The sequence below is a fragment of the Salvelinus fontinalis genome, chromosome 21 (genome assembly GCF_029448725.1).
Source record: "Salvelinus fontinalis isolate EN_2023a chromosome 21, ASM2944872v1, whole genome shotgun sequence".
Taxonomy (NCBI): domain Eukaryota; kingdom Metazoa; phylum Chordata; class Actinopteri; order Salmoniformes; family Salmonidae; genus Salvelinus; species Salvelinus fontinalis.
This window is the reverse complement of record NC_074685.1, coordinates 35,165,970-35,192,316: the sequence shown is the minus strand read 5'-3', so window position 1 is coordinate 35,192,316 and position 26,347 is coordinate 35,165,970. Positions and strand designations below refer to the sequence as shown.

Sequence of the window (26,347 nt, the reverse complement as noted above, 5' to 3'; positions counted from 1 at the left end):
ATGTGCAGTAAGACAAGAAACACCACATGCCCTTTTGTTGCGACTTTTTCGAATCACAGTCACACACATCATGTAGCCCAGCGCATGGGCTTATAATTTGATTGTATCACAACTAAAGTGACCAAATAACTCCAAACGTATCCTATAGGCCTAGGACCCCTGGAACATGGTTGGAGAGCACAGAGCCTACAGAGCCTAGCGAAACACGTGTTCTTATAAGCATGTGACAACAGAGTTTTGACTGGCAACAGTGCCTTGCCTTGCTAACTTCCGTAGCTAGCTAGCTATCAGCACGAGTGGGCAGTTTTCTCTGCCAGAATGGGTGAATGGCCAACGATGACTAAAATGTTGTGGACTTTTTGTTGAAGAACCCCTTTCATTCTCTGGGGTACACGGAAAAGGTGTGAATTAAAAGCGAGGGTCGACCTCTGCCTGAGATCAGTTTCATGAAGAAGGATGAAAAGATGAGGGCGTTCAGTACCACCTGACGTCAAAAGTATAGCTGGTTAACAGGGAGCTTTTCATCAAGCCGCCTGTATTGCTGGCCTTGCCTGCTTTTGGAAAGGCTGAGCCTTGGTCAAAAGATGGGTACTGTGACCTGAAGAACATCGATTGTGTTCAGCTAAACGAAAAAACAAAAGCAGGGCATGCTCAGGTAGGCTTTCCACTTTCCTCCGGTATTTATTTAGCAAAGATGATAACACATAATCACTCCGGACAGACACAAGCAAAAACTCATGACAGAAATGTTGCAGCAGCCTAGGCTACATCTAAACATCTGACATGCTGTATTGGATGAAAACGAGACAATTTGAACATTTCCCCACCGCTCTGAGACCTATGGTGTCACCAGTCTGCTTGCAGTTGTCAGTTATTGTCAGATATGTGGATGAACAGGGTTTTATTCAGGAATGTTTCTTGGGATACTTTCAGAGGGCGAGATGCGCAGTCTGTTTGACTTCATGAATTTTGAGATGTCTGAGTTGTCCAAACCTCGTTGTCCAAACCTCGTTGTCCAAACCTCGTTGTCCAAACCTACGATGGCGCAGCTGTAATGGATTGTATCTGCTGTTTGTGTTTACAGCTAAGTCCCCTCCTGTTACCTGATTTAAGAGGTGATGACCCACTCCAATCCACTACCATTGTCAACTCTCTCCTGACATGAACTGAAGCCACATCTCATATGCCCAACTCATCCACTGGCACAATGAACGCTTCCCCTCAAAGAACTGTGAGTACCCCTATCAATTTTCTCTCATTCCTGTATGTAGAGGCAATCACATTCACAATCACATTATTACACATCAATGATTTTACTCCTTGCTTGGACTAACTCGTTCTTAGTTCTTTTGTCTAACTGTGTAGTGTGTTGTGTTATTGTTTTTTGTCTTCCCAGTCAAATCCTGTCCTGCATTGGTCAAGCCTCTGAACACCTCAACTCATGCCTCATACCCTCATTCAATCACTGCTGTGATCCCTTTCCAACACGGTGTAAGTAGCCCTCTCATTCCCTTTCCCATAATATTTGACTATAAATGTCTTTTTTAAATGCTTTAGGTTAACATAATTAGTCTTTGACAATTTTTGAAACACACTTTGTCGTCTATACCATCCTCCTCAATTTTTCGGGTCACCAGCCGCCACTAGGCCTAACACAAGGACAACTCAGAATATGTGTCACGTTCCTGACCTGTTTTCTGTTGTTTTTGTATGTGTTTAGTTTGTCAGGGCGTGAGTTGGGGTGGGCATTCTATGTTATGTGTTTCTATGTTGGGTTAAGTGTGTTGCCTGATATGGTTCTCAATTAGAGGCAGGTGTTTGACGTTTCCTCTGATTGAGAATCATATTAAAGTAGGCTGTTCTCACTGTTTGTTTGTGGGTGATTGTTCCTGTGTCTGTGTCCGTTGCACCACACGGGACTGTTTCGTTTGTTCATTCGTTTGGTCAGTCTGTTCCTGTTCGTGCGTTCTTCGTGTTATTGTAAGTTCTCATGTTCAGGTCTGTCTACATCGTTTTGTTGTTTTGTAGTTATTCTAGTGTATTTCGTGTCAGTGTTTGTCTTGTTTAATAAATTCATCATGTCTTCATACCTCGCTGCGTTGCGTGTTGGTCCGATCCATGCTCCTCCTCATCCGAGGAGGAATTAGACGAACGTTACAATATGCTATGTTGTTCTTCTGAAATAGGCTACATTTTCTTCATATCATGTTTCTTTAGACCTGTCTAAAATAAATAGACCTGTCTAAAATAAATGCTGTAGGCTATATTAAATTGATTTGACTTTTTAAAATGTAGATGTTCAAATGGTCTGCATCAGGGGCTTGTAGGTAAGGAGATCCTGAACGTGTTTATGGTAATAGATTATGGTAATTAACGGTCAATTACCATGAGACCGGCAGATATTTGCATGACAATCACGAGCTGACAAAATGTCATGACCACCACAGCCCTAGTTTCAGCCCAATGGCAGCCCTGCCACTTGGTTTGGTATAAAGCTGAGGGATGGAACTGGGAGAATACAAGCACTCTTAAAGTCATAGGACAGTTTTTTACTAATATATTACTTTACTGCTTTTTCTCTACTGTATCTCAATATTTTATTGCGCATCCTGATAATCTTACTATGTTTTATGTCTTATTGTGTCTTTCTAGATTGTTACAATGGTGGAGCAACACCTCTTGTTTGTGGTAGTATCTCTAAGAAAATCATGTGTTTTAATGCAATGATCGCATCTTGAGAGCTTCTAACATAATACAACACACTGAGGCAACTGACCCAAATGCACCGTGTAAAAAGCCAATAGCTCTACCTCCGTCCAAGGAGAAAAACAGAACGAGACAATGACTTAAGGGAACATCTCTTTCAGATGAATGAGGATGAGAGCAGGCACACATATACCACATACTGTGCACAGTCTTGTTTGCAGCTTAAAAGGAGCTGCCGGTAGAGTGCCAAGACTAATTTAACGACTCTATTCTGATTAGCCATCTCCCTTCCTATATTTAGACACCATCAAATGCAAATACGGTCCTGTGTTTAATGAAAATCCACAAATCCATCCCTACTGTATTTGTTGGTGTACTGAATCTAACAAACTCCTTCCTGTTATGAAGTTGAACCATCCAAGCACAACAATAGATGTGTACACAATCTTGAGACCTCAGCAGGACAGAACAGATTCGAAGATTCAAACTCTCTTTGTGCTTAGTTCCTGCACTGACCACTTTGACGGCCTCACACCAGGGAGCCTGTAAGATTAGACCCTTATCTCAAAAGACAAAGCAAAGAAAATCAATACGTGCTGAGAGCACAGTTCTAAACACTGTGACTGAGGGTCTTCACCCTGTATCGGTAGAAAGTAGCCAAACTTTTGGTCAGAAGTTTGGGTACATGTTACTTTGAGGTGTATCTCAAGTGTATTCATAGAGGAAGCAGATTAGAAGGCCCGGATAATAAAGAGCTGCCGGGATTTTCCATGCATCGTCAGGACAGAGAAGCTACTTCTGGAAAGTGTCTCCAGTATTTGTCAATAACAGCTGGTGTGCGATGTCTAATAATAAAGAAGTCTCAAGGTATTGCTCGCCTGAGGTAGAGTACCTTATGATAAGCTGTAGACCACACTATCTACCGAGAGAGTTCTCATCTATATTATTCATAGCCATCTATTTACCACCACAAACCGATGCTGGCACTAAGACCGCACTCTACCACCTGTATAAGGCCATAAGCAAACAAGAAAATGCCTATCCAGAAGCGGCGCTCCTAGTGGCCGAGGAGCGCCGCTTCGTCTGCAGGCAAACTTAAATCCGTTTTACCTCTTCTACCAGCATATCACATGTGCAACCAGATGAAAAAAACTCTAGACCACCTTTACTCCACATACAAAGCTCTCCCTTGCCCTCCATTTGGCAAATCTGACCATAATTCTATCCTCCCGAATCCTGCTTACAAGCAAAACCAAAAACAGGAAGTACTAGTGACTCGCTCAATACGGAAGTGGTCAGATGACACGGATGCTACGCTACAGGATTGTTTTGCTAGCACAGACTGGAATATGTTCTGGGATTCATCCAATGGCTCTCCAGCCAACGAGAGCATACAGGTCGCTGTGGTGGGAAGTATATGGGGCTTTGGTGACAAAACGGATGCACTGTGATAGACTACATCCAGTTTGCTGAGTAGAGTGTTGGAGGCTATTTTGTAAATGACATCGGCAAAGTCAAGGATCGGTAGGATAGTCAGTTTTACGAGGGTATGTTCGGCAGCATGAGTGAAGGAGGCTTTGTTGCGAAATAGGGAGCTGATTCTAGATTTCATTTTGGATTGGAGATGCTTAATGTGAGTCTGAAAGGATAGTTTACAGTCTAGCCAGACACCTAGGTATTTATAGTTGTCCACATATTCTAGGTCAGAACCGTCCAGAATAGTGATGCTACTAAAATTTGATTTGATTTGATTTGCTAGATGGGCGAGCATGCATTTAGTTTTACTTGCATTTAAGAGCATTTGGAGGCCACGGAAGGAGAGTTGTATAGCATTGAAGCCCGTCTGGAGGTTTGTTAACACAGTGTCCAAAGAAGGGACATAAGTATACTGAATGGTGTCGTCTGCGTAGAGGTGGATCAGAGAATCACCAGCAGCAAGAGCGACATCTTTGAGGTATATAGAGAAAAGAGTCGGCCTGAGAATTTAACCCTGTGGCAACCCCATAGAGACAGCCAGAGGTCCGGACAACAGGCCCTCCGATTTGACACACTGAAACTCTGTCTGAGAAGTAGTTGGTGAACCAGGCGAGGCAGTCATTTGAGAAACCAAGGCTGTTGAGTCTGCGATAAGAATGCAGTGATTAACAGAGTCGAAAGCCTTGGCCAGGTCGATGAATACGGCTGCACAATATTGTATTTTATCGATGGAGGTTATGATATCATTTAGGACCTTGAGCGTGGCTGAGGTGCACCCATGACCAGCTCGGAAACCAGATTGCATAGTGGAGAAGGTACGGTGGGATTCGAAATGGTCGGTGATCTGTTTGTTAACTTTGCTTTCAAAGACCTTGGAAAGGCAGGGTAGGATAGATATAGGTCTGTAACAGTTTGAGTCTAGAGTGTCTCCCCCTTTGAAGAGGGGGATGACCGCGGCAGATTTCCAATTTTTGGGGATCTCAGACGATACGAAAGAGAGGTTGAACAGGCTAGTAATAGGGGTTGAACAATTGCGGCGGATAATTTTAGAAAGAGAGGGTCCAGATTGTCTAGCCCAGCTGATTTGTAGGGGGTCCAGATTTTGCAGCTCTTTCAGAACATTCAGCTATCTGCATTTGGGTGAACCTGGGCTGGAATAATACATTATGGCCTTTCTCTTGCAAAGGCTTGGGAAAGTTGCTATGGGGGGTGGAGAGCTGTTGAAAGGGGTAGGGGTAGCGAGGTGGTAAACAATGGCCAGCCATAGAAAAATGCTTATTGAAATTCTCGATTATCGTAGATTTAACGGTAGTGTTTCCACAGTGTTTCCTAGCGTCAGCGCAGTGGGCAGCTGGGAGGAGGTGCTCTTATTCTCCATGGACTTTACAGTGACCCAGACGTTTTTGGAGTTTGTGCGACAGGATGCAAATTTCTGTTTGAAAAAGCTGAACGCCACAGGATGTTTTTGTGCTGGTCAAGGACGTGAAACAAGGGCTATATCTGTTCTTAGTTCTACATTTTTTGAATGGGGCATGCTTATTTAAGATGGTGAGGAAAGCACTTTTAAAGAATAACCAGGCATCCTCTACTGACGGAATGAGGTCAATATCCTTCCAGGATACCCGGGCCAGGTCGATTAGAAAGGCTTGCTCGCTGAAGTGTTTTAGGGAGCGTTTGACAGTGATGAGGGGTGGTCGTTTGACGCAGGCAATGAGGCAGTGATCGCTGAGATCATGGTTGAAGACAGCAGAGGTGTATTTAGAGGGCAGGTTGGTCAGGATGATATCTATGAGGGTGACCGTGTTTACGGATTTAGGGTTGTACCTGGTAGGTTCCATGATAATTTGTGTGAGATTGAGGGCATCTAGCTTAGATTGTAGGATGTGGTGTTAAGCATGTCCCAGTTTAGGTCGTCTAACAGTACAAACACTGAAGATAAATGGGGGGGGGGGGGGGGGGCGATTAATTCACATATGGTGTCCAGGGCACAGCTGGGGGCTGAGGGGGGTCTATAACAAGCGGCAACAGTGAGAGACTTATTTCTGGAAAGGTGGATTTTTAAAAGTAGAAGCTCAAACTGTTTGAGCACAGACCTGGATAGCATGACAGAACTTCGCAGGCTGTCTCTGCAGTAGATTGCAACTCCACACCCTTTGCCAGTTATATCTTGGCCGAAAATGTTGCAGTTGGTGATGAAAATTTCTGAATTTTTGGTGGCCTTCCTAAGCCAGAATTCAGACATGGCTAGGACATCAGGGTTTGCTAAAGCAGTGAAAAAAACAAACTTAGGGAGGAGGCTTCTGATGTTAACATGCATGAAACCAAGGCTTTTACAGACATGGCTAGGACATCAGGGTTGGCGGAGTGTGCTAAAGCAGTGAAAAAAACAAACTTAGGGAGGAGGCTTCTGATGTTAACGTGCATGAAACCAAGGCTTTTACGGTTACAGAAGTCAACAATGATAGCGCCTGGGGAATAGGGGTGGAACTGGTGGCTACAGGGCCTGGGTTAACCTCTACATCACCAGAGGAACAGAGGAGGAGTAGGATAAGGGTAAGGCTAAAGGCTATAAGAACTGGTCGTCTAGTGTGTTGGGGACAGAGAATAAAAGGAGTAGATTTCTGGGTGTGGTAGAATAGATTCAAGGCATAATGTACAGATAAGGGTATGGTAGAATGTGAGTACAGTGGAGGTAAACCTATGTGTTGTGTGACGATGAGAGAGGTTTTGTCTCTGGAGGCATCAGCTAACCTAGGTGATACTCTGCAGGTGTGTGGGGTGGGACGAAAGAGCTATCTAAGGCATTTTGAGCGGGACTGAGGGCTCTACAGTGAAATAAGACGATAAAAACTAGCCAAGACAGCAGTAGACAAGGCATATTGACATTAAAGGCAATAAGCAATCACAGGTCTTGATCAGGAGAGCTAAGACAACAATGGGTAAATGGCAATGAATAGGCAGAGCGGGTCAGTTAGGTGCATACAGGAACTGAGTTCGAGGCTGGGGCCGGCAGGTAAACAAAATGAGGTACCATGTTATTGAAACAGTCCAGGGGGCATCAGCTGTGTAGGTGAGTGATCATAGGGTCAAAAGAGCAGCAATAGGTGAGTCAGGGTACAGTTCGGTAGTCACTACTACACTAGGCGAGCAGGGGACACAGCGTTCAGAAAAGCTAGTGGGCCAGGACTAGTAGATGGGTCTTCGGCGATATCGTAACAGAATAGCCTGTTGAGACCACATCGGGCGATCACGTCGGCAGTACAGTCGTGATGGATCGGCGGGGCTCCGTGTCAACAATAAAGGGTCCAGGCCAATTGGCAAAGGAGGTATTGTAGCCCTAGAATTAGCGGGTATATGGGCCTAGCTCGAGGCTAGCTGGTGCTTGCTTCGGGACAGAGGCGTTAGCTAACAGTAGCCACTCGTTTGCAGCTAGCTAATTGCGATGATCCCTCCGGATACTGTGTAATGATCTAGAGCGGCAGGAATCCGGAGAATACCAGCTCAGTCATTGGCTTCATCAATAAGTGCATCGCCGACGTCGTCCCCACAGTGACCATACGTACACATCTCAACCAGAAGCCATGGATTACAGGCAACATCCACATCGAGTTAAAGGCTAGAGCTGCCTCTTTCAAGTAGCGGGACACTAATCCGGACACTTATAAGAAATCCTACTACGCCCTCAGACGAACCATAACAGGCAAAGCGTCAATATAGGATGAAGATTGAATCCTATTACGCAGGCTCTGACGCTCGTCGGATGTGGCGGGGCTTGAAAACTATTACGGACTACAAAGGGAAACCCAGCCACGAGCTGCCCAGTGACGCAAAGATACCAGATGAGCAAAATGCCTTTTATGCTTGCTTCGAGGCAAGCAACACTGAACCATGCATGAGAGCACCAGCTGTTCCGGGACGACTGTGTGAGCAATGTCTTTAAACAGGTCAACATTCACAAAGCTGCGGGGCCAGACGGATTACCAGGACGTGTACTCAAAGCATGCGCGGACCAACTGGCAAGTGTCTTAACCTGTTGGGGATGGGGGCGCTGTTTAGACTATTTATGCTAATTTGGCTACTTTTTTAAACGGCTTCCCACAAAATCCTTGATCGTACAATATGCATATTATTATTATTATTGGATAGAAAACAGTCTATAGTTTCTATAGGAGTTGAAATTTTGTCTCTAAGTGGAACAGAGCCCATTCTACAGCAATTTCCCTGACATGGAGTCAGATTTGAGAAATGTTGGCCACTCTTCTGAAGTCAGTTAAAAGGGCACTGTCGTTGCTATGACTATACGGACACTTCTTACGTCTTCCCCTGGATGCCTTTACGTGATGACGATTCCAACGGGGTCGATTGCGCGTTCACAGGCCCTACAAATGAAAAAACCCTGAAGCTAGTCATTCTTTGGGAGCTGCGTCATGAGCCTAGAGGACACCGGCGCGCACCTGTTCCAAGCGTTAGTTTAGCCTGTTATATTTCTCCGGTCATCTTTTCACTCGTTATAGGAGTTAAAAACATCATAAGGTAGTTAATTTAAAGCGTTTTATAGCAATTTATATCCGTTTAGTGCGATTTTGGGACATTTATTTTTGCAACGATGTGAAAAGTTGGGCACGCTTTTCAGTTCATCCCGAACGCAGTTGACATTTCCACATGGCAAGAGGACAGCTTTCCACCAAAAGACGATTTCTCCCAAGAAAGGATCCTTTGCCCAAGATACTGATGGAAGAACAGCTCAAGGTAGGACATTTTTATTATGATAAATCGTGTTTCTGTCGAAACATTTTGGTGGCTTAGGACGCCATGTTTTTTGACGTAGCTTCGCTTGGCGCAAACTGTATTGAAAAGTAAGGATAAATTAAAAAATGTAATAACGCAATTGTATTAAGAATTAAATTGTCTATCAATCCCTGTCCACCCTATATTTTTTAGTCACGTTTATGAGTATTTATGTATAAGAGTAGATCACTGTCTAAGTGGCGCAAGGACTTTTTCTTTACCAGCTTGTCTACATTTCACATTGTCTAACCATGATTTTGGTGGCTAAATATAAACATTTTCGATCAAACTGTATATGCATGTTGTAATGTGATGTTACAGGAGTGTCATCGGAAGAATTCTGAGAAGGTTAGTGAAAAAATTAATATCTTTTGGCGATGTTGACTTTTATCGCTCACTTTGGCTAGAATCAATGCTGGGCTGCTAATTGCTATGTGCTAAGCTAATATAACGATTTATTGTGTTTTCGCTGTAAGACACTTAGAAAATCTGAAATATTGTCTGTATTCACAGGATCTGTGTCTTTCGATTCGTGTATGCTGTGTATTTTTACGAAATGTTTGATGATTAGTAGTTAGGTAAACACGTTGCTCATTGTAATTATTCTAGTCCATTTGTGATGGTGGGTGCAATTGTAAACTATGCCATCTACCTGAAATATGCACTTTTTTCTAACAAAACCTATCCCATACCATAAATATGTTATCAGACTGTCATCTAATGAGTTTTTTTGTTGGTTAGGGGCTATAAATATCTTAGTTTAGCCGAATTGGTGATGGCTACTGGTGTTGGTGGACAAATAAAAGATGGTGGATTATGCTAATGTGTTTTTAGGTAATAGATGTACATCTTTACATATTGTGTCTTCCCTGTAAAACATTTTAAAAATCGGAAATGTTGACTGGATTCACAAGATCTGTGTCTTTCATTAGCTGTATTGGACTTTAACCTGTCTAGGATCAGCGTGGCGCTAGCGGCACACCCCCCCCCCCCCCCCCCCACTGAAAAACCAGTGCCGCGAAATTCAAAAAAAATATATTTTTAAAATATTTAACTTTCACACATTAAAGTCCAATACAGCTAATGAAAGACACAGATCTTGTGAATCCAGTCAACATTTCCGATTTTTAAAATGTTTTACAGGGAAGACACAATATGTAAAGATGTACATCTATTACCTAAAAACACATTAGCATAATCCACCATCTTTTATTTGTCCACCAACACCAGTAGCCATCACCAATTCGGCTAAACTAAGATATTTATAGCCCCTAACCAACAAAAAAACTCATTAGATGACAGTCTGATAACATATTTATGGTATGGGATAGGTTTTGTTAGAAAAAAGTGCATATTTCAGGTAGATGGCATAGTTTACAATTGCACCCACCATCACAAATGGACTAGAATAATTACAATGAGCAACGTGTTTACCTAACTACTAATCATCAAACATTTCGTAAAAATACACAGCATACACGAATCGAAAGACACAGATCCTGTGAATACAGACAATATTTCAGATTTTCTAAGTGTCTTACAGCGAAAACACAATAAATCGTTATATTAGCTTAGCACATAGCAATTAGCAGCCCAGCATTGATTCTAGCCAAAGTGAGCGATAAAAGTCAACATCGCCAAAAGATATTAATTTTTTCACTAACCTTCTCAGAATTCTTCCGATGACACTCCTGTAACATCACATTACAACATGCATATACAGTTTGATCGAAAATGTTTATATTTAGCCACCAAAATCATGGTTAGACAATGTGAAATGTAGACAAGCTGGTAAAGAAAAAGTCCTTGCGCCACTTAGACAGTGATCTACTCTTATACATAAATACTCATAAACGTGACTAAAAAATATAGGGTGGACAGGGATTGATAGACAATTTAATTCTTAATACAATTGCGTTATTACATTTTTTAATTTATCCTTACTTTTCAATACAGTTTGCGCCTAGCGAAGCTACGTCATAAAACATGGCGTTCTAAGCCACTAAAATGTTTCGACAGAAACACGATTTATCATAATAAAAATGTCCTACCTTGAGCTGTTCTTCCATCAGTATCTTGGGCAAAGGATCCTTTCTTGGGAGAAATCGTCTTTTGGTGGAAAGCTGTCCTCTTGCCATGTGGAAATGTCAACTGCGTTCGGGATGAACTGAAAAGCGTGCCCAACTTTTCACATCGTTGCAAAAATAAATGTCCCAAAATCGCACTAAACGGATATAAATTGCTATAAAACGCTTTAAATTAACTACCTTATGATGTTTTTAACTCCTATAACGAGTGAAAAGATGACCGGAGAAATATAACAGGCTAAACTAACGCTTGGAACAGGTGCGCGCCGGGGTCCTCTAGGCTCATGACGCAGCTCCCAAAGAATGACTAGCTTCAGGGTTTTTGGATTTGTAGGGCCTGTGAACGCGCAATCGACACCGTTGGAATCGTCATCACGTAAAGGCATCCAGGGGAAGACGTAAGAAGTGTCCGTATAGTCATAGCAACGACAGTGCCCTTTTAAATGACTTCAGAAGAGTGGCCAACATTTCTCAAATCTGACTCCATGTCAGGGAAATTGCTGTAGAATGGGCTCTGTTCCACTTAGAGACAAAATTTCAACTCCTATAGAAACTATAGACTGTTTTCTATCCAATAATAATAATAATATGCATATTGTACGATCAAGGATTTTGTGGGAAGCCGTTTAAAAAATTAGCCACATTAGCATAAATAGTCTAAACAGCGCCCCCATCCCCAACAGGTTAATGTGTGAAAGTTAAATATTTTAAAAAAATATTTTTTTTGAATTTCGCGGCACTGGTTTTTCAGTGGGGGGGGGGGGGGGTGTGCCGCTAGCGCCACGCTGATCCTAGACAGGTTAACTGACATTTTCAACCTCTACCTGACCAAGTCTGTAATACCTATATGTTTCAAGCAGACCACGAAAGTCCTTGTGTCCAAGGAAGCGAAGGTAACCTCCCTAAATGATTACCGCACCGTAGCACTCATGTCGGTAGCCATGAAGTGCTTTGAAAAGCTGGTCATGGCTCACATCAACAGCATCATCCCGAACACCCCAGACCCACTCCAATTCTCATACCGCCCCAACAGATCCACAGATGACGCAATCTCAATCGCACTCCACATTGCCCTTTCCCACCTGGACAAAAGAAACACCTATGTGAGAAGGCTGTTCATTGACTACAGCTCAGTGTTCAACACCATAGTGCTCTCAAAGCTCATCACTAAGCTAAGGACCCTGGAACTAAACACCTCCCTCTGCAACTGGATCCTGTACTTCCTGACGGGCCGCCACTAAGTGGTAAGGGTAGGCAACAACACGTCTGCCACGCTGATCCTCAACACTGGGGACCCTCATGGGTGCGTGCTTAGTCCTCTCCTGTACTCCCTGTTCACCCATGACTGCGTGGCCAAACTCAGCTCCAACGTCATCATTAAGTTTGCTGATGACACAACAGTGGTAGGCCTGATTACCGACAACAATGAGACAGCCTATAGGGAGGAGGTCGGAGACCTGGCAGTGTGTTGCCAGGATAACAACCTCTCACTCAATGTGAGAAAGACAAAGGAGCTGATCGTGGACTACAGGAAAAGGCGGGCCGAACAGGCCTCCATTAACATCAACTGGGCTGTAGTGGAGCGAGTCGAGGGTTTCAAGTTCCATTGTCTCCACATCACCAACAAACTATAATGGTCCAAACACATCAAGACAGTCGTGAAGAGGGCATGACAACACCTTTTCCCCCTCTGGAGACTGAAAAGATTAGGCATGGTTCACCAGACCCTCAAAAAGTTCTACAGCTGCACCATCAAGAGCATCCTGACCGGTAGCATCACCGCTGGCAACTGATCGGCATCTACAGAGGGTAAGTGCGTACGGCCCAGTACATCACTGGGGCCAAGCTTCCTGACATCCAGGACCTATATACTAGGTGGTGTAAGAGGAAACCCGCAAAATTGTCAGACAATAGACTTTTCTTTCTGCTACCGCATGGCAAGCAGTACCGGAGTGCCAAGTCTAGGACCAAAAGGCTCCTAAACAGCTTCTACCCTCAAGCCATAAGACTGCTGAACAGTTAATCAAATGGCCACCTGGACTATTTACATTGACCCATCCCCGCACATTGACTCGAACTGGTACCCCCTGTATTGTTATTTTATTGTTACTTTTTAATAATTTTTTACTTGAGTTTATTTGGTAAATATTTTCTTAACTCTTTCTTGAACTGCATTGTTGGTTAAAGAACCTCTTAAGGATCCGCCCCCTTTTTTAAATGTTCATCTAAAATGGCATACCCAATTCTAACTGCATGTAGCTCAGGCCCTGAAGCAAGGATATGCATATTCTTGGTACCATTTGAAAGGAAACACTTTGAAGTTTGTGGAAATGTGAACAGAATGTAGGTGAATATAACACATTAGACCTGGTAAAAGATAATACGAAGAAAAAAACAACCGTTCTTTTGTATTGTTTTTGTACCATCATCTTTGAAATGCAAGAGAAAGGCCATAATGTATTATTCCAGCCCAGGTGCAATTTAGATCTTGGCCACTAGATGGCAGTAGTGTATGTGCAGCATTTTAGACTGATCCAATGAACCATTGTATGTCTGTTCAAAATTTTGTATCAAGACTGCCCAAATGTGCCTAATTTGTTTATTTATAACTTTTCATGTTCAAAATTTAGCACTCTCCTCAAACAATAGCATGGTATTCCTTCACGGTAATAGCTACTGTAAATTGGAAGGTGCAGTTAGATTAACAAGAATGTAAGCTTTCTGCCAATATCAGATATGTCTATGTCGGAAATGTTCTTGTTACTTACAACCTCATGCTAATCGCATTAGCCTACGTTAGCTCAACCATCCCGTGGAAGGGACACCGATCCCGAAACCAGATCTAAACGAAGCCAAATCAGAAAGTCGCCTTTTAAGCTTGCAGTGTACATGAGGGAATGCCAAGTTGGCTGTCAATTAGCCAAACAATAGACCAAACAACATTGATTATTTATCTAGAGTAGTTGCTGGAGAACAGCCAAACCACAAGGCTCACTTGTGTAGAAACTATAGTATACTAATGAATGAATGAACATTTCTGTAAATGTGAATTTACACCACTTCAGTGAAGTAAATTCAAATCTGCTAAATGGTACTACATACAAGTAAAACCAACATCAACTGGTCTCCTGCATGTCTTCATTTATGCCCTGGCGACCCTAAAGTTGTGGCTCTATGCCTAGAAGACGCAGGCAGAAAAATATCCCACAAGCCTTACAGACCCTTTCTATAAAGGTCATGACTAACCTTCCCAACACCACACTCAACACTGGCTCTAACTGACCGTGCTGATGACGGGAAGAGATTGTCCTTTGTACTAATTTGGGAGAGACTGTCCATTGTACTGATTAAGGATAACTACTAATTAAGGCTAGTAATTAGTCTACTGGACTGTCTCCTTGCCGGAGAGGGTGTATACCCCCGGCAGGTCCAACCAAGCCAGACAGGTCAAAGGTTAGTAGGCAGACAAAGCAGTCCCTGGCCCTCCAGGTTGGGGATTGTGCATGGGGCTAACTCCCCCACCACCTAAAAAAATGACTTGTTACATGAACCTTTACTAAAGAAAGAAACAGACAGGATCAAAGGCAACAACCTGGTGGAGATATTCTCAAGTCTGTGAATTAAGGTTAAAGTCTACTAGTACTAAATGCATTAAAGTCAAATCTGTCTGGTCAGTGGTTTTAGGTTATTAGATGGTGGACCATTAGATTGGCACAACACTTTGGAGTGAGAAGACTGAATTAGAATATTTTATTGGATTCATATTCATCAATATGCAAGAGGTTGGTAAAAAACATAATTACGAATGCAACAAAAATAATGTCAAACGAGCATAGTATTTCAATCAAATAGGCTTGTAATAATTGTAATAGGCTTAGTTTGAGATGTGGTTATTATTCACAGTTTATTTTTGGGCTGTCTCAGCGCTTCAAATGTAAAAATAACAATTTCTCCAATCAATTATGTGTTTATAATGCGGTGCATTTTACATTGCACAGTGGATTAGTTTCAGCATGTCTTTGATTGAGTTACAGAATTCTTTATTTGAATTGGATCTCCATGAGCTGACACCTTGGCAACCACTAGTCTTCCTGGTAAATCAAATCAAACTTTATTTGTCACATGCGCCGAATTCAACAGGTGTAGTACTATCAAGCCCTTTTAAGAAATGCTAGCGGCCAAGACTGAATTCAAACACGAGTTGGTTTCGGTGTGTGGTTTGATGTGGGTGTCTCTTGTGTGTTCGCAGATGGGGAGAGCTATCCAAATTATTTAGCCAATTAGCTTCAGCTAGCTGGTGTGCGACTATGGTAAAATTGGTTTGATTTGATTTTGGTTTTGGTTTGGTTTGATAGCCTATCTCCGGGGCAAGTTACGGACCGTCAACAAATTACACAATGTAAATTAGACGTTTTCATGTTGCACACCTTTTAGTTGACTCATTAAATGCTTTCAATATTTGTATATGAATTTCTACAATTTATAGTTGGTTTAAGGTTTTTAAGTCATTGAAATTTGGAGCACTTGGAATTTTTATATTGTCCCATGTACATTGTGTAATTTAACAATGGTCCCTAACTAGCCCCATAGAGATATTCAAACTCAACCCAAATTTACCACAGACATTACGATTAGGTCAGGTGCAGCTGCACTCTGAATTTGATAATTACTTGTGTACTGCCAGCTGTGGGCAGAATTGAAACAAACCCAACCTTAATTTACGTTGTGAGGCAGTCACGACCAAAAGTCTCACAAAACTCTTGTTTTGGACGAGACTGACTTCATGACCAAAATTATCCTATTTACATTTAGTAGTACATTTTGACACTAGAATAAATGTTTCGGAGTCATATCGATGTCACATAGGTTGTTTTCTAAATGAGAAATTCATTTTTTAGGGGCAGTTGCTCTTTAACCAGTCATCCAATACATGTACTTACAGTGATTCACTTTCTATGTTGAAATTGTACTGTTGTAAAAAAGAATCTATGTAATCTGTGTTGGTTGACGGATGATGATTCAAATTTAACAATATAGATACATTTATAAAAATGTATAGGAAATAGAGAAAGAAATTAGAAGAGTTTGTAAAAAAAGAAACAGAAAAAAGAAAGAGAGAAAAAAGAAAGAGAGAAAAAGAAACAGAGAGAGACAAATAGGTTGCCACAAAATAACGGTCTGTGCTCCCACCTGAGGTGTGACTCCAGCACGCGGTCCATACGTTTGTAGAAGGGTCGGGAGGTGAAGTACCCGCTCCAGTAGTGGTCATCTCGGTCTGCGTAGGTGAACAAGTCTCCGCTGACCACGGGTAAAGAGGGCCCAGTGTGACCGGGATCTATGGCCGATTTACGAAGGGCATTAAAGTAATCCGTGATGGTGCCGAACTGAGCCTAGAACAGAATACGTCAGTTAGAATAGATAAACTTAAAATAGCTCTATCATTAATGCTGTAGGGTAGTTTACTCTTCTGCTTTATTGAGAGCAGTGTACCTTTGCAATAGCTGGACACAAAAACAATATTTCAAGAAGGGTGGGAAGCCAACGAAACAAACCATTTCACTATCGACCATCAGTCATTCCAGTGATGTGATGCATCAAAACCTTAAACCCCACCATCTTCCACTATTGCAAACCTAATAAACCTGAAATAAACCTGGCCGCCTGGAAAGGAAATAAAAGACCAAACAAAACTTCCTGCATATTCACGCAACATTCCAGCTCCCAAAGTCAGACCTTGACGTGTAGTTCTGGATGAGAGTTCATGTAGTCAAAGAGCTTCTGGTAGTTCTGGAACTGCTGGTCCCACTCCAAGGCCTCTGTGTAGCGGAAGTCGTCCCCTAGGGGGACCATCAACACCTTGGTTCGGAATAGCTTGGACTTCTTCCTGTACTGGTCCAGCAGCAAATGAACCCTAGGGATCATGGGAAAAAAGAGTTCACTATACTACAACGAATTCACAGTTTTCATGACATATTAAGCTGTAATTGTGCTTTTACACCTGCATTGCTTGCTGTTTGGGGTTTTAGGCTGGGTTTCTGTACGGCACTTTGACATCAGCTTTAAAAATACATTTGATTGATTGATTGATAATTGTCAATGAATTATCTATGTGTGTGTTCGTGCATTCACGTGTGTGGTCAATTCTCTAGTCTTGGATTTGCTATTGTGTCAGAAAGTCCACTTATCATCAGAAACTATCTTGTGTTAGAAAAACAAAGGCCATCAAAGCTATGGGACAGACCACAGATTAAGACACACTTTACATAGAGGACCCAAAGCCTTTGTGACCAGCTTTGCTTTTGTCGTGTTTGAATGTCAAGTGTTGTTATTAACTGTGAGCCTCAAGCCAAAGACAATTTCCTGTTTCATGTAAATTCGATAGGACAATAAAGATTGGTTTCTTATAGAGACACAGTATATCACTCTCATTCCATTTCTATGTGATTGGTCACCTCTGTTGTACGTTTCCATCCGTGATTGGCTGAGGGGGGACCCTCCAGGGACAACTGACCCGCCCACCAGGAAGTCTCTTGAAGTCAAACTGGCAGCAGATCTTGGGGTCGGGACCACACGTGTGGGGAACATCGTAACTGTAGAAGGGCATCATGTGACATAGAATGTCCGTGCTGGAGGCTGGGTCTGCACACAGATAGAATAGAACATGAAATAGAATAGAGAATTTGAATAGAACATAGAAACATAATAGAGTATTAGAATAGAACATGAAATAGAATAGAGTATTAGAATAGAAAATAGAAAATATGTTTTTTTTCCTAACGGTACGTCTGGTGTGGTATTTGCATTTGACAGTACAAAGAATGCACAAACATCCTTATGACAACATTTCAGAATGTGGACTGTAAACATATAGCTAGCATGCAATGCCTAAAAACAGTTTGAAATAAAAAAAAATTACATTTCTATCTGAAAGAGACAGGCCGTGGTATGCACGCAATATTCAAAAGTACTAACATTTATCCCTTATTAGAAATAACAACTAATGCCTGGTTGCTTGTATGATGATGATATAAAATTATATAAGATAACATTGGGTGATATATACTGATCTGGCATTGAACCGATGTCTAATTTGCTACGACCAAGCAGTAGCGGTGCGAGGGTAAAATCACGGGGGAAGCCCTCCCCCAAATAAAAAATAATGATGATGTTTGCTCTATAACCTGTTAATTCATATGCCTTGCCGATATATAGGCCTAAAAGCCAAGACAATAAGACACAGTGGCATAATAAATTAAACCACACCTTTGTTTTATCACAAAACCAGAACCTCTGTCCAGTGAAGTCCACAAAGCGTACTGCATGTAACAGACAGTTTCACGGTCAAGCAAGTTAATGTTTCCGACATTTTCGGACCACTAAAAAACTTTGAACCACAGAGAGTTACAGCAAGTCGCAAAGAAAACAAGTAAGGTGCTGGAACAACACTATTCCAGCACCATTTCAACATCAAATCACCTCTGCTTAATCCAATACAGTGACAACTAAAAGATACCAAAAACGATTTAGTCCAATCAACGTCAGCTAAATATGATGTGGTGTCCACGGTTCTGCTTTGCGTGTGCGTGTGTGTGCGCATTTCTTGCAAGTAGAAAAACATGTTGACCTACTTTTAGAGAAACGCCAATGCCATTCTCCTCTCTTTCATGTTGACAAAACGGTCTATCACTCATATAGTAGACACTTGTTTGTTGTTGTCCTAGGCTTCTTGGTTAAACTGCTTGCTCACGAGCATAACTTCTATTCATGGGTAACGTTAGCTAGTTAGCATTAGCCTTCTACATCTAGCTACATATTGAACTTCCATCCTCTCAGGCCAGGGGCACAACAATGTATGAATTAATGGTTGGATCAGAATTGCCGTTATAATCATTGGCCAGTACGAAGAATTAAGTTAAACCACAAGTCCAAATCCCTATGTCCATCCATGGCTAATTTAGGAAAGGGCCAATTTTAGCTAGCTAACAACAGGAAGGACAACAACACGAGATGCAACAATTCAAGTTTTTCTGTCAATAACATATGCTCTCAATGGGATTTGATAGGAGTGATTCCAAAATCCAAGCTGGCTTCTCTTAACACTTTGTTTTGGTGTGCCAGGACCATTCACAGATGAGCTTTCTCAGTTTCTCTCAACGCTGATTGGCAAAAAAAATTATACTTTTTTTATCAAGGGAGGCCAAATGCTCGCTGGCTTCCTTTGCCTTCAATGCGACGGGTGGCAACAATGTCGCCCGCTGACCAGACAGCATCAGATAGATGGCATTCACGTAGAGAGACAGTGGGGCGCTGTTTCGCTCGCTCATATGCTTTCTCCTGGGAGATACTCTTGCAAATTGAAGGAAAATTATGAAACACAGAGAGACGAAAGATAAACTATTTTATGTTTTTAAATGTTAATTGGTAAAAATTTTGGGGAAGCCTGGCTTCCCTTGGCATCTATGAATACACACCACTGCGGCCAAGTGAGATTAAATCATATTTGTCCTGCAGTGGAAGTGGCCTGCTTCCTGAGCTAGAGCACGCTGTCATCTCCCATATGGATCTGCCAGTGTGACATTGCACATTTCAAACCATGCACTCTATTATGCCACAGGATGTCTGTCTCTCAAAACAATAGCAGAGTGATGTTTCCAACCACGACATCAATGTTGGTTTTCCATGACATGTATTTGACCCCGCGTTTGTTATTGAGTAGAGGGAACATTGTCACGTGTGCTCCCTCTCCGGACTCTAGGTCACCAAGCTGCTCATTATGGCGCACACCTGTCACCATCGTTACGCGCACCTGCGAGTCATCAGACTCACCTGGACTCCATCACCTCCCTGATTACCTGCCCTTTATATGTCACTCCCTTTGGTTGCTTCCCCAGGTGTTATTGTTTCTGTTCCTGTTTCTTGTCTGTGCGCTGTTCATGTTTCTCGTTTTGTATTATGTTGCGTATATTTATTAAAACACTCACTCCCTGAACTTGCTTCCCGACTCTCATTGCACATCTTTACAAATACAGAGAAGGTGAGCAGCATACACACTCGTTTTAGAAAGCTTAGTAATATACTGTATTCCACTGTTATTTGACCAGTATGTTACAGGTAAAACAACATTCTCAGACCGACCGACTGTTACTCGACTATTCATTCGACATTTCATTTCATTCAAGTCTTCAAAGCTAAAAACCACAAGACTTTTTATCTCATGTAAATAATGTAGATGCTCTTTCAATTTGTATGTTTCAAAACATTGTCCAGAGACTAAGCTATATAATTAGTTATCTTTGTTTTCTTTATTATTTTGGTTAGGTCAGGGTGTGACATGGGTGATATATGTGTTTTGTTCCTGTCTAGGGTTTTTTGTATATCTATGGGTGTTTTCTAGTCTATGTCTATGGGTGTTTTCTAGTCTAGGTGTTATATGTCTATGGTTGCCTAGATTGGTTCGCAATTAGAGGCAGATGTTTATTGTTGTCTCTGATTGGGAACCATATTTAGGCAGCCATATTCCTTGGGTAGTTAGTGGGTTATTGTCTATGTATTGGTTGCTTGTGTCTGCACTTATATAATATATATATATATATAGCTTCACGTTCGTTTTGTTGTTTTGATTAGTTTGTTTAAGTGTTCTTCGTTTCGTGTTAAATAAATAGAAGAATGTATTCGTATCACGCCACGCCTTGGTCCTTCTCTCTTCCTCCAAACGACGAACGTGACAGCAGCAAATGATGAGTGTAAAAGTATGTGTGTGTGTGTGAGTGTACGTGTGCATATGTATGTTTGTGTCGTGTCGGTATGCGTGTGTGTGCATATTCATTATTTTAATATGTGAGGGATTTGCGTGGGAGAGACAGTGTAGTGTGTGTGAGTGAGTGTGTATTTAAAGTCTAGTGAGTGTGCGTAGGGTCAGTGCAAGGTAGAGTCAGTGCAGATAGTTTGGGTACCATTGGGCTGTCCACACCACCCTTTGTAGCGCTTTGCGGTCAAGGGCGGTGCTATTGCCATACCAAGCGGTGATGCAGCCAGTCAAGATGCTCTCGATGGTGCAGCTGTCGAAATTTATGAGGATTTGAAGACCCATGCCAAATCTTTTCAGCCTACCGAGGGGCATCAACAAGTATTAAAACACTTTGATAAAAGTGAACCATAAGAACAGCGCACAAACTGATCTGCTCTTTCATCATTGTCTACTATTAAATAATCATAACAGTATTTGATCATTTTCATGACGTAAATAAAGAATTGCACAGACAGATGCTCTGGCATTGCAGACGATTTCAGCATCTGTCTACCCAGTGAGAATCATTAATGAGCACTGTATCATTTGGCTTAGGGGTTTGAGTAATCACCCGTTTTTGGACAGAGCGCCTGGGGGACGGTTGGTTCCAGCATGGCTGCATGGACCCACTAACTAACAACGCCCGTTCTGTTACCAACTGATCCCTGTCACAAGCGTGCGCAGGCACACACAGACACACAAAGCAGATGGTTCACGGCAAATGTGAAACCCCGTATGTGGGTCATGAGGATGTGGTCTACATTGTTCTTATCAATCAGCATGCTCATCATCAGACCTGGGTTCAAACAGTACTTATCTTCTTTCAAATACTTCAGCTGCACTCGATTGAGCTTGCCTGGTGCAATGGAACCAACGTAATTGTTTCAAAAGTGAAAACGCTGCCCACCTGGCACTCCGTTCAAGCTCAATCAAATACTATTTGAACCGAGGTCTGTTCATCGCATGAAATGCCAGCCAGACATTTTTAAGCCAGGCCTCAGTCCATACAAGGAGACAATCCCCTATACCACAGATGCTATAAGATGACGCCAAACAAAATCGGAGCCTTGAGAGACGAGCATGCTCTTGCATGTGATACGCATGTAATTATCTATGGACATGAGAAATCCCTCTGCGGTGGTCTGAGCGAGTCAATAGCGTCCACAGCAGATGCTACTGTCGCCTATCCTAGCGCTTTTAGTGACACAAGATGACTGTCCAGAGTTCAACACTGGGCATCAAACCATCCACAGCATCTGCCACAGCAAATATGTAAAGGAATTGGAAGTAGCTGGAAGCATGCGTTTTCTACTGAGTATGAAGTAGTCACTCTGGGGTCATGTTCTTCTGTTTCTGCCTATAGAATTAAAGCTAGGACTTTGAATATGCTAAATGCTAAATTCAATGGGTGAGATAGCGCCTGAAACACCGAACGACTGAGAATAGAGGCATGAGGAGCAGATCTCCGGGCAGAGATCCGAAAGAGGCTCTGGATGTTTATTTGAGGGCCTTAGTGCCCCGCCTAGAAAACAATCTAGCTAGGGGAAACACTGGCTCTGGGAAAGCACCCTGAGAGAGCCACAGGGGTACAGTCAGTCTTCATACTTGCCCCAGTTCTGTCTCCAGAAGAACTCCAGGGTCTTTTGACTGGCAAAGTGTTTCTTGACGGAGTAGTGCACCCTCTGGATGAGCATGTTGGCCAGGCCAGCCTGTTTCAGCAGGTATGCATTGGTAGGGGAGTGGCCAAACGGGTCCACAGCCCAGCCCGTCTGGGGTTTCACGCCTAACAGGGAAGACCAGAGGGAAGATTCAGGTTCATGCAACAACCCTCCTCAAAATGTTGAGGAAAATTATAAACAATAAAAAACAAAGAAGCATCACCTAAAAATCCTTGTAATAAACATCTGTTACGCAGGTCATCCTGTTAAATCAACCAGTTTTCAATTGTCATCCTCCCTAACTTTTTAAGTCACCAGCTGCCACTGGGTTAATGTGTTCATGTATAAACAGTTCAAATCTCTGATGGTTAAAGTATGTCAATCATTTTGTGTCAATCACGCAAAATAACAAACATGTTGAACAAATACACTGAGAGTACAGAACATGAGGAGAGCGTTAATTAAAGACAAATCACTAGCAAGTAGCTATCATTTGTGACTGGATGCGTGTGTAAACACACCTCTCTCTCCAGCACCGGAAAACAAACTGCTTCACAGTGAGTGTACAAAATAATATGAACACCTGCTCTTTCCATGGCATAGCCTGACCAGGTGAAACCAGGTGAAAGCTATGATCCCTTATTGATGTCTTTTGTTAAATCCACTTCAATCACTGTAGATGAAGGGGAGGAGACATGTTAAATACAGATTTTTAAGCCTCAAAACAACTGAGACATGGATTGTGTATGCGCGCCATTCAGAGGGTGAATTGGCAAGAACAAATATTGAAGTGCCTTTGAACGGGGTTTAGTAGTAGGTGCCAGGCGCACCGGTTTGTGTCAAGAACTGCAACGCTGCAGGGTTTTTCACGCTCAACAGTTCCAGTGTGTATCAAGAATGGTCCACCACCCAAAGAACATCCAGCCAAATTGACACAACTGGAGTCAACATGGGCCAACATCCCTGTGGAACGCTTTCGACACCTTGTAGAGTCTCATTCACCCGGAATAATTGAGGCTGTTCTGAGGGCAAAAGGGGATGCAACTCAATATTAGGAAGATGTTCCTAATGTTTTGTACACTCAGTGTATGTTGTGCTTGCCAGCAACATTTATTTTCTACGATCTCTTTCCAGATTACAAATGCCTGATATATTATGTACTCACCCAAATGTCTCTCCAACCACTGGTGTCCCTCCAATAGCTGGTCAATTAATGCAAAGTAGTGTGAGTTGGCTTCATCAGGCATCACCCAGCCTCCAGTTGTAATCTCCAACTGGCCTCGCTCAACCAGACTAAACAACACAGAGCAAAAGGATCAGCATTTCAGATTGTCAACTCAGTCAATTACCGTCTCATAGCTCAAAGCCAAAATAAAAACAAACAAATCGTGAAGCGATCCAAGAACCCTGCAGCTTCATGAATTTGAGCTTATTTTTCCGTTCAACAGACAGGTATAATGTTTATTACTTGTTCAAAACAAAAAAACAAACACTGGATTAAAAAGAGATGCTTTCGGTCACAAACATTATGACATGGATAATACGACATTCTGAGGGTGTCAAACATGCATCTTAGTTGCAGGAGAAATCAAGGCCTTACTAATTGCAATAATCAGATCCATCTTTTCCTCTGTTGATGTTTAATTATCTTACTCCTCTGTCCTAAGAGTGAAATCAACCCCTTTAGTAGATACTCCCCTCTCTTACTAGAAACCCCTTGCATTGATTTGGAGTCAGCATCGTTCCTCTGTTCGCAGAGCATATTTCAATTGCAGACTTCTTTAACGTGTCCCTATAATAAGATCATGGAGCAGCAAAACAAAGTACGACGACTCAGCCCTTTTCGGAATAGAAATAGCTCTTTATTTTCTCTCCTTGGAAACCGGATTTTCCTCTGGGATCATTCAATCACCGGTGGGTTTCTTTCATTGTTCTATGATTGGACAGGTGGGAGCGGGGCGTAGTGTAGGTTTGTCCTGGTGTTGACGAGTTGGAGTGAGGAAAGCAGGTGCCATCCTCACTGACCCGACAGCAGCACTGCATTCTAACGAGGACGGATGGATGTGGCTGTCCTACAAACCCGAAACATGCTGCTCAAAAACAAGTTCCTCTCGAATCCTAAAGGTGTGTTCCCGAAGAAATAATGAGGTTGTTTGTTTGAATTTCTTGAGCAATAGTTCTCCGTGTACTGTAACGGGGGACATTTTATCATTAAGCGCCAGACCTTGAATTTGCTGACATCAAATGAAAACCTGCAAAGAAAATAAGTTATTAAATGAGCAACACCCACCCTTCTAAAAAAGAGCAAACACGGAATATTCTAGAAAGAAAAAAAGGAATGGATCTGGTTCGCTTTGAACTCCCTGCGCATCAAATCAATAGTGAATAAATATTAGTGTTGGATTTTTCATCTTCCTCCATCCTTCACCTTAAGGCTGTTTTTGCTTGTGCTCCTAATTGGAATTCTAACCTGCAGCTGAAATGTTTATTGCATTTCATACACCGTTTTGTAATCTCCCAAGGCTTAGTGCTGAAACCTACCCGCCAGTAGCTCGTCGTGAGCATGGCCAATGCACACAGCATTTGTGATACCCTCTTTGGCTGTTTTCTGAAGCGGAAAACCCTCTCCCCATCACTCCCTCCATGTCGTTCGCAGAGAACCCACTGACTCCTGACAACTGTTACATCCTCAAGGGGACATTGTCAACAGCAAAGAGACTGAGGCAGAGTGTGAGAGAGAGAGAGCATGTGTGAGCCCATGTGCCTCTCACAAGCACAATTGATTTTATGACCTCACGACCATTTGGAGTCAGTTTGGCTTGTTAAGGCAATTTAAACCAATGAACTCCTGCTAGCAGGTAAAGAGTAAAGAATAGTTGTGCTGTAAACCGGGATGTGGCCATTGATTTACCTGTACATACTGTATAATGACAATCTCAGGCTGTGAGGTTGAGTTCATTTATCTTCAACTTCTTCACTTCTAATGTCATTGCATTTTTAATAAACCCTATAAAACCGCTAGCCCTAAGCAAGGTATAACCTTGCTTTAATTAAAATGGGAATAACAGAGGAGCATCGGAATGTTATTGCAAATCCACTAAGGAATTAGCTTCCATGTTTACAGCAGCCAAGCTAAATCAAGAATACACTAACAGAATCCATAAGTGATTTGCAGTGGTGTACAGTACTTAAGTAAAAATACTTGAAAGTACTAATTAAGTTGTTTTATTCCTGTACTTTACTTTACTATTCATTATTTTGAAAACTTTTACTTTTACTTCACTACATTCCAAAAGAAAAGTATGTACTTTTAACTCCATACATTTTCCCTGACACCCAAAAGAACTTGTTCCATTTTGAACACTTAGCAGGACAGGAAAATGGTCTAATTCACACAGTTATCAAGAGAACATTCCTGGAAGTCCCTACTGCGTCTGATCTGGCGGACTGACTAAATACATGCTTTGTGTCACGTTCCTGACCTATTTCTGTTAGTTTGTTATATGTGTTAGTTGGTCAGGACGTGAGTTTGGGTGGGCATTCTATGTTTTCTGTTTCTATGTTGGTTTTTGGGTTGCCTGGTATGGCTCTTAATTAGAGGCAGGTGTTTGGCGTTCCTCTAATTAAGAGTCATATTTAGGTAGGCGTTGTCACAGTGTTCGTTGTGGGTGATTGTCTTCCGTGTCTGTGTCTGTACACCACGCGGGACTGTTTACGGTTTGTTCGGTTTGTGTAGCCTATGTTTCCTATTCGTGCGTTTTTCTTGTTTTATGTAAGTACGTCGTCTAGGTCTGTCTACACCGTTTGTTGTTTTTGTTAGTTTAGTCAAGTTCGTGTTTTCGTTA

The 26,347-nt window shown here is 42.2% G+C and overlaps 1 protein-coding gene across 1 annotated transcript in view; it reads right to left on the bottom strand.

Moving 5' to 3' along the window:
* LOC129818755 (alpha-mannosidase 2-like) overlaps positions 1 to 26,347 on the bottom strand; it is a 67,437-nt gene that overhangs the window by 27,763 nt on the left and 13,327 nt on the right. Inside the window, exons 5-9 of the mRNA XM_055874964.1 lie at positions 23,668 to 23,795; positions 22,454 to 22,627; positions 17,510 to 17,696; positions 16,791 to 16,968; positions 16,248 to 16,447 (exon numbers count right to left, since the gene is read on the bottom strand). Of these exons, the coding sequence (XP_055730939.1) occupies positions 16,248 to 16,447; positions 16,791 to 16,968; positions 17,510 to 17,696; positions 22,454 to 22,627; positions 23,668 to 23,795 (867 nt within the window). The remainder of the gene's footprint in view (positions 1 to 16,247; positions 16,448 to 16,790; positions 16,969 to 17,509; positions 17,697 to 22,453; positions 22,628 to 23,667; positions 23,796 to 26,347) is intronic.